Source organism: Quercus suber, unplaced genomic scaffold (genome assembly GCF_002906115.3).
Source record: "Quercus suber isolate HL8 unplaced genomic scaffold, Cork oak 2.0 scaffold_172, whole genome shotgun sequence".
Classification (NCBI taxonomy): Eukaryota; Viridiplantae; Streptophyta; class Magnoliopsida; order Fagales; family Fagaceae; genus Quercus; species Quercus suber.
This window is the reverse complement of record NW_027069632.1, coordinates 1,214,281-1,223,940: the sequence shown is the minus strand read 5'-3', so window position 1 is coordinate 1,223,940 and position 9,660 is coordinate 1,214,281. Positions and strand designations below refer to the sequence as shown.

General features: G+C 34.5%; 1 protein-coding gene across 2 annotated transcripts; it reads right to left on the bottom strand.

Moving 5' to 3' along the window:
- Positions 1 to 7,238: 7,238 nt before the first annotated feature.
- LOC112017070 (rust resistance kinase Lr10) lies at positions 7,239 to 9,660 on the bottom strand. Of its 2 annotated transcripts, none has more exons than XM_065778075.1 (3): positions 9,424 to 9,660; positions 8,570 to 8,596; positions 7,239 to 8,490 (listed from the first exon to the last, which is right to left on the bottom strand). In XM_065778075.1, the coding sequence occupies exons 1-3, from the start codon at positions 9,581 to 9,583 to the stop codon at positions 7,379 to 7,381; spliced, it is 1,299 nt and encodes a 432-aa protein (XP_065634147.1). In that variant the 5' UTR covers positions 9,584 to 9,660; the 3' UTR covers positions 7,239 to 7,378. The 2 variants fall into 2 exon arrangements, with proteins under 2 accessions (XP_065634147.1, XP_065634148.1); XM_065778076.1 differs by having other exon boundaries at positions 9,487 to 9,660.

Here is a 9,660-nt window from a genome sequence, read left to right as displayed (position 1 = left end):
AATTTTCTGCAATTACTCGATTCCAACTTTACACATAAACACACTTTGAGCAGCCTAAATCTAGGTTAAACGTTTTGATCATGGTTTGCCAACATATACATATTGAAGTTGTAATACATTAGTAGCTAATTTCTTAGAACCTAACAAATGCCATGCACATAATGGGATTTAGTGACATTTTAATTTACAGCGTATTTGTGGTTCTAGTCCAAAGCGAGTTTTTTCTTTGCAAATTAGTGTAACTGGTAATATAGCTCACAGTATTGTTAAGAAAATTTGTTGATATGACAGAATAGCAGAGCTACAATTGATAGAGTTGCAATATTTATTCTACTATCTAAGCTACTTGTAGTTTATGATTGAAGTAGCTAAATGACATGTTTTTTACTTAAGCTTATAATGTGGAGTTGGTTTACACCTGTGTAATAGTCAGTTAGTTCTTTTCCTATTTTCCCGCTCTCCTCTAGTTCTATATATAAACACAGAGGCTATGTATTTTACATTCAGTCTTTGATATACAATTGCATATAGAGATTCTCTCTCAAAGCTTTCTAAAGTGTGATTCTAAATAAAATCGACAATTATATGAAAAATGATATAACTTTGAGGCATGTTAAAAAGTATTTCTTAAAAATTAAAAACCCAAATTTTGTTGTCTCATTTATAATTTTGCCTAACACAATGAATCTTGCTCAATCGAGATTCCTTCTGTAGCACTTGTACTCTTTCTTCTGAAATTGAAAAAATAATTACAATTTAAATGAAATTAAAATACATGAAAACTTGCAATTACACTGAAACCTTTTCGATTTTTGACTTGGAATTTGCCAACATTACAAATGGTTGAATGAAAGAAGAACTATTGCCATGATTACAATTAGTTGAATGTCGTAATAGATGAAGTTAACTGTGAGAATTTCTTCCATAGGGTTAAGGTGAAGAGCTTGGAAGAAGAACTAGTTGATGAATGTAATGCCAAATTGAAAAAAGTATCTAGTGCCAAGATTGATGCCAAATTAGGGGTCTAAATAGCAATTTTTCAATTGGTATCAAAGCTTAGGTTCATTGTTTCAAAGATTAATATGGAAGCATCTCCTATAACGCGAATTTTCAATTGGTATTAGAGCATAGTTTTACTGTTGTAGGATTAATATGGAGGCATCTCCTCTAAAAAAAGATTTTTGGTACAAGTTTTATTATTATTTCTCATTACATTCCATTACTTAAATAAATTCCATTTTATTCCTTTCTTTTTTGTTCTTTTATGATTTACTCATTCCATTTTTACGCTTTTTAAAACTCCCAAACACAAAGTGTTAATGGATTTTTGTGAATTTGTGGCAAGTGTAGCTCCATGGAATTTAGCCACTAAAGAGAGACACCGCTTGTGTCCTGTTTTTGTGTGCATAACATGCAAACTAAACCAGGTGAAAAGCTGCCACATATTTATAGAGAGACTTCCATGAAAATTCCTAGACCATTATGAGGGATTTCACAATTCGCTCCAATACTAATGGGCTTGGTCTGCGATCGAATGCTATAAAAGATTTGTGCCCCCTCATCCTTCACCAATTAGTCATTGGATGGATCGGTAAGGCACACGGTCCAACAAGTAGTATCAAAGCCAAGGTCATAGGTTCGAGTCGTTGTCGCTGCATTGTAAGGGAGGGATTGTGAGGGATTTCACAATTCACTCCAATACCAATGGGCTTGGTATGCGATCAAATGCTACAAAAGATTTGTGCCCCATTATCCTTTACCAATTGGTCGTTGGATGGATCGGTAAGGCACACGGTCCGACAACATAATTGTGTTTCGCTTTGGTTGGTGGTGGTGGGTCATGTTAATCCACGAGTGCCCCCTTAATTTAACAAGTTCATAGAAGTTTCATTATTATTTCTCCTTGGAATCTATACTGTAATGCAAAGAAGCTTTTTTACAAAAGCAATAATACTGCATCAAAATAATGGAGTAATTCTCAGTTTATGAGGTAAAGTACAGCATGAATCTCCATCACATGATTACATTAAAAAAAATAGGGTAAATTGCAAATTACACTCCTGAAGTTTGGGTTTGACAGGATTTTACACCCCAAAGTTTCAAAAACTTGATTTTACACCCTAAAGTTTGGTTCTGTTAGCAATTCACACCCCATGGTTAATTTTTGCTGTTAAGTGACACATCATCATGCTAATGTGTTTGATTGTTCCCAAATCAGCCCAAAACATCGTCATTTTAGGCCTAAACTTAAAACAAAATTCTCTAGCTAAAACGACACAGTTTAAGCCAAGTTCCTAAAATAGAAAAACAAAAACCACGAACAAGGTTGACACTAGGGTTGTCAAGACCCAACTGGAGCTCGACAACCCAGCCAAACCGCCTAACGCTGATTCGATTCCAGCCTAAACTGAAGGTCCAGTCGGTCGGCGGTGGGTTTCCGTTCTCAAAAATCGACACCGGCAGGTTGAGTGGCGGGTTTGCATCTCTAAAACCCAAGCAACTCGAACCCGACCAGAGCTACAAAAAAATCCTGCCAAATCCTACAAAAATAAGCCAAATCCGATGAGATCTCGATCAGATCTAGCAAGATCTCGATCAGATCTGGCTAGCTCTAGTGGGATTTAGCTAGATTCGGCCAAATTCCAGCAATTTCTAGCCAAAAAAATGCAGATTTCATTTTAAAAAAAAAAAAAAAAAAGAAAAACCAATTTATGGCGAGAATTTTCCATTTTTTGACAATATTTTCCAATTTTCAGCAAAAATTCTAGATTGCAAAGATTTCTTTTTTTTTTTTCCTCCAGATTTTGATGCCTTTTTTAGTTCCAACAACCGACCCGGCCCAACCGATGCTAACCATCACCCAAAACCGAACTAACCGATTGTTCCATCGATCGGTTTTGGGTTTCTCCACCCCTCCACCCGATGCCGGCAAGTCGAGTCCAAGTTAGGTCCAAAATCGAACCAGCCTAACCCGTGGACAATGTTAGTTGAGACCCACAAACGGCCAAACCTCATGAACCCAAAACAATCATCTCGCGTGATCCCAAGCAGCAGCAGCGGCCTCGGCGGCCACCTCCCCAACTCCGAATCCAAGCCCCACAAACCCAAGCCAAGTTTGTCTAAACCCCACAACTAGACAGTCGCAAGAAAACAAGGTTGTCTTTACAGAGATGGAGGAGTTTGTCTGGGTTCTCCAGCTTGATGAAGGTTTTTTTTTTTTTTTTTATATGTTTGTTCATGTGTGCATAGAATTGAAATTTGAGCTGCCTCTGCCCTGGTTGAATTGAGATTTCTTCATATTTAATATTTTTGACAACTTTACTATTTCTGGCCATTCAATATCTTGTGGTCAGTTGATATCCAACCTTTTATCTGGTCAAATTCAAGTTTAATTATGATCATTTTTCTTTGGAAGTTGTCCTGATCTTGTGCCTATCAATTTCGTTGAACTTCCATTTGTACCCAATTAAAATACAATTTCATGTCTTAGTCTGCTACAGGTTTTCAATTCCTCCAATGGTTTTATTAAATAACTTGTATTTTTGTGCTCTTTCAGAAGCCTGTAGGCTTGAAAATGAAGAAGTTTTTATGCAAGAAGATGAAGAGCCAAGAGCTTCTGATGAAGAAGTAAAAGATAAGGCTGGTGGATGGACCACAAATTCAAGTTTAATTATGATCATTTTTCTTTGGAAGTTGTCCTGATCTTGTGCCTATCAATTTCGTTGAACTTCCATTTGTACCCAATTAAAATACAATTTCATGTCTTAGTCTGCTACAGGTTTTCAATTCCTCCAATGGTTTTATTAAATAACTTGTATTTTTGTGCTCTTTCAGAAGCCTGTAGGCTTGAAAATGAAGAAGTTTTTATGCAAGAAGATGAAGAGCCAAGAGCTTCTGATGAAGAAGTAAAAGATAAGGCTGGTGGATGGACCAAAGTTATAGATGTCAGTAAGATTAAGCACACTGCTGATGAAGACGAGGAGGAGATTGTGCCAGATGAAACTATCCATGAAGTTGCAGTTGGGAAAGGGTTATCAGATGTGCTAAAGCTCCTTAAAGAGCACGGAACACTAAAAGAAAGCATCGAGTGGGGTGGTAGAAACATGGACAAGAAGAATAGCAAACTCGTGAGTATTGTAGATGATGATGAACCAAAAGAGCCTCGTTCATCTGCTCTAGTTGATTTTAAAAAGGAGATTCGCATAGAGCGAACAAATGAATTTGGGCGAGGCCGCCACTGCTGCCTGGGATCACACAAGATGATTGTTTTGGGTTCATGAGGTTTAACAATTTTTGGGTCTCAACCTTGTTCATGGTTTTTGTTTCTAGATTTTAGGAATTTGGCTTAAACTATGTCGTTTAGGCTAGATAATTTTGTTTTAAGTTTAGCCTTAAAACAACGTAGTTTTGGGGCTGATTTGGCAAAAATAAAATACATCAACATGATGATGTGTCACTTAACAACAAAAATTAACTATAGGGGGTGAATTGCTAACAGAATCAAACTTCGAGGTGTAAAATCAAATTTTTGAAACTTTGGGGTGTAAAATTCAGTCAGCCCCAAACTTCAAGGGTATAATTTGTAATTTACCAAAAAAAATACAAATAGAATCCCAAATGTGAAAAGAAGAAAGATAAAAATGACACTGCTTGCAAAAGGCTTCAATTCGATAGGAAGGTGGAAACATCACATAAATATTAGAGAGACTTTTTAGCGCAATTTTAGGGGAATAGCACAGTGCCACTTTATCATAAAAATAAAGCTTTCCAAATGGTCAACAAAGTCATGTTCAAAAAGAGCTGGTATGAAATTGAATGAATATTATAAAGTGGCCAGTACTGATTTTTTTACTCAACAAATAATCATTTATCCCCATGTGGACTGTGGTCGTTTCTAATCAATTAGTCTTTTGTGCAAATTAATTATTGGATACATGATTGCTTTTAAGATAGGATTTTTTCTTTTTATTATTGCCACCAATAAAGACCATTTCTTCTTTAGTAAACTTCTCACCATCTTCGCAGTTGGACATAAAACTAAGAGTGCATTTGAATACCGTTTATTTTGCTAAAAACTGAAAATAATAAAAAAAATAATTTTCGGATTACTATTCACACCAAAAATATTGTTCATTTGCCTATTTGCAATGTTCATGTCCCATGAACAATGCAATAGGCGCTGGTTTAAAAAAAAAAAAAAATGAAACGTCCAAACGCAAAACGTGGACGTGATCCAAATGGTACCTAAAAGGACAGTTTACACGGATCATTTGTCCTACTCTTAGTTATGCGTTTTCCTACCATTTTGCTTTGGTTATTAGTGCGAATGAGATGCCAGATTTTATATCTTGTTTTTGAACATTACTAGTCTTGGTCAAGTAGAACATAAATCTTCTTTCTTATACTTCTTATCTTCTTTGAAATCCAAATATTGCAATTTGACTCTAATTAGAACTTTAATAGTTGCTACAATCTAAGGCAACATGGATAGAGCAAGAAATCTTCGTATGAACCATTTAGACACAAAATATGAACTAATAGACCATAAACATAGAATCAAAACAAAATATTGTGTAAAAATTAGTTGAATTGAAAAAATCAACCTTGAAGTCAAGGTAAATGATCAAAATCTACTCCTGGACATTGATGAACAATCCAGTTTGGTTCATTTCGTGCTCTAGATCAGACTGATCTAATTTGCAGTTTAGGTTGTGAGTTGGATCAGGCTGGATAACCCAATTCAATATTAACGTAGCAAGAAATTTTTGACTTGGCAGATATGCTAATGTTGCAAATGATTCCTACATTAAAAAAAAATAAAATAAAAAAACTTTTCTTGTTTCGATCCACTTTCTCGAGGGTTCACTTAAATCTGTCAATACAATTAGCTAGTTAACTACAAATTTGTGTGGTTATATTACTCAATTGTATCTCAAATGTTATTAATTCCCTTTGAATAAGTTAAAACACACTTGAAATGTATTACTTTTTGATGTGGCTTTTCAAAACTATGAGATATCATAGATTCATAATGGTAAAGTTATTGATTTTTTCCCTCTTTGATGGCAGGTATTACCTTGAGGCATGCAAGGATATGTGAACTTTTGTTATTTCATTTTGATGTATTCCGGCTATCCTATTATAATTTTAGAACTATTGTGGAGTTTGTAAAATGTGGTCTTTTGATGTATGTGTGATTGCAGTTCACATTGAAGGAGATTTGAACCCAGTTATGTAATATTGTGTATTGATATAATATAGATTTTGTAATGTATATTTTTTCAAAGTATATTTGCATGGTTGTGGTTTTTTTTTTTTTTTTTTTAAAGAAAAAAGAGAAATATCTTATTTTGAGGATTGGGAGACCCTTCGACAACATTATTTATTTATTTATTTATTTATTTATTTTAAGAAAAAGAGAAATATCTTCTTTTGACCGTTAGTTATTTTTACCTTATAAAGGGGTGGCGATCCTCAATAAAAATAAAACACTTGTTTTGAGGTTTGCGAAGGCTGTCGAAATTTCATTTTCAATGGTGTATGTTTCAAAGGTCATCAATAGTCATCCAAACTCTTAAAAATAGTTTTTTTTTAGAGAGTTTTTCATACGCTTTTCATACATTTTGACCCACGAAAAAAACCTCTCTTTTTTTCTTTTTCCTTTTTTTTTTTTTTGGTAGTGGATGTTGCACATCAACGTGGGCACTTTGTGAAGGTGACATGTGTTGTTCAGCACGCGGTTTAAGATGGCTTTTTCCAATTGCAATTCTTCAAGCTCTTTTTAACAAAATTTAACTCATTTTACATCAAATAATTACATTAAGAATTTAATTTAATTACAAGCAAATTTCATGGAATGAGCAAAGAGTCCTCTAGCATCCACCGAAAAGGAAACAATATACACTCTTTGAAATTTTTTTATAGTAAATAGTATGAATGCCTAAAGGCTGCAACCACTAATTTATATCGGAAATCATCAAGTCCTAATGCAACAAGGATACTTCATTCACAAAATTAGGCTAAAAATAAGAAATTTTGCCCCAAAAATATTTTTCTAAAACAAATCTTGATTTATACCATTCCATTTAAGGGCTCAATTTAACTAAAATACTCTTAAAAAGTCTCTAAAATAGGGAAATAAAGCCTTATTCTAAAAAGTTGTGAAAATTATAATAATAAAATATAAATTTAAAAAAAAAAACTTTTAATCTTTCCAAACTCAACATGAAATGAAGAGATTGTTTATAAGCATTATCTTCCTCATACTTCATATAAAAATTTCTGAGTCCCTACATTGACCACAAGATTAATAATTTCAATCCTCGAGTACAACATGATTGCAACTTTTATGATTGTCGAGGACTCCTACATTATATACTTACTCTGATTCTAGGATGACTTCTAACTCTTGGTTTAGACGCCTTGCAGGCATACTTAAATTGATTATTGTAGGGTTTGTAGATGCAAATGGATTAGGAGGCATGGTTAACTTATCTCCTTCTCCCTCCAACATTTGGACCACAACTTTCATAGAAGGACGATCCACTGGGTGCCATTGGATGCACCAGAGTCCCACAACTGCGAGTTTCTTTGCAATTTTGGCATCTCCATTATCCTCAACATAGGCTCGTAGGTCTTCTTTTAGCTCTAACAAATTGTAGATCCATTCTGGGAAATATATTTGGCTAGTGTTCTCCACGGTTACGTCAACATTTTTCCTACCTCCAACCATTTCAAGCAACAATATTCCAAAACTGTAAACATCTGATTTGTAAGACACGCTCCCAAAGTTCCTAGAGAACACTTCGGGTGCAATGTAACCCATTGTCCCCCTAGCTGTGGTCATGGACACTGCACTTTGATCCTTTGCACACAACTTGGCCAAACCAAAATCAGAAATTTTTGGATTGAAATTTTGGTCTAGCAAAATATTATGAGGTTTAATATCAAAATGGAGGATTCGTTGATCACATCCTTGGTGAAGATATTCAATTCCTTTTGCTATGCCAAGAGCAATGCCTTGTAACTTTTCCCAACCGAGGAAACGTTTAGAATCTACTGAGGAAGTGAACTTCTCTAGTGAATCATTTGGTAAGAACTCATAAACTAGAGCTCTTCTAAATCCATCAGCACAGAAGCCAACCAAGCGAACCACATTAACATGGTGGATTCTACCCATTGTTCCCACTTCATTTATGAATTCTTCTCCATTGCCCTTGGAACTGTTCAGGATCTTCACAGCTACATGGATTTCATTCGAAAAATTTCCTTTGAACACTGTTCCATAGGCTCCTTGCCCTAACTTCTCAGTAAATTGATTTGTAATTCTTTTAACATCGTTATATGAGTACCTTGCAGGCTTGAAAGCTTTGTAATCCTCCAAAAACTTTTCAATCCTAGCTTGATTTTCTTTTTCTGCTTTGTCATAGCGATAGACACGGTAGAGTGCATAGACTACTAGTACCAAAAGAAATGAACCCAAGATGGAACCTGCATGTTAAATATTCATGAGTCAAGAAAACAAAAGGTAATTTACTCTGAATTTTCAAATGGCCAACGGACAACTCACCAGTGGTCACTATTTTTCTTGATTTGCCTGTCAAATATTTTAACATGATCAGCTTCTAATTACACTAATCAATAAACAAAAGATAATTGTGTAAAAGTTGATCACTATTAACCGAACAATATTTAGGCAATTCATGTGTACATAAACATGATAGTCCCTTCTCTTACATAAATAGTGAATTCCACTATGACTTTAATTAGTAGAATAAGTTATTATGTGATGAGGAAGTATCAAGTCATTGTACTCCTAAGATGTTGAATAATTAATCTTATTAGCAAAGCAATGTTGCATTCAGAAATTGTGTTCTTTTTTAATGTGATATACAATGAGTTTTCCTCAATTAATCAATTACAACACTTGTGCTAAACATTTTAGGGAATTTTATATTGATATTGCAAGGTTTAGCTTCAACTAATGAGCTACCCGCCTATTCAAGGGCTTTTGACACATTCATAATTATTTAGTACTACAAAAGTACAATTTAAACTCTCTTCTATCATGTAATAATGAGTCCCACTAATTAAATTTTTAATAAATTCCATAATTTATGTAAACGAATGAAGCACTAGCTTGCTTTATGCTCTACTCTAACAATACCCAATTTCCACTTCTAAAATAATGTTGTTTTGAATGGAAGGGAAAATATTACTTCTAGAATGGATACAGACACTACAAGCCTAGTTCTAAAATAATGTTCCTTTGGTTAAAAAAAAAAAAAAAAATTCATGACTGGTTACAGGAAATTACCGTTGCAGAGCACTAATAAACTAAGCTTTGATAAAACAATATATGTTGTCCTGAAACAGAACTTGTATGATTATAGAAGTGGAAATTGGGTAGAAATAATACAACACCTTTGTTGGGGATGCACTCAGTTTTCAAATTAGTGCTATTATTCTGGAATCTACATTTCTTACCTTTCCTTTCACAGCGTCCGCACTTGGCCGGTTCGGACCATTTCAATTCAAGAAAAGAATCCCATATATCATCTGGAACTGATGGAACGCTATACATCTTTGTACATGATAATATGGGCAAGTCGTTGATGTCTTTATCCGAAGGAATAGCGTAAACTGGGTGGCGACTGCTAC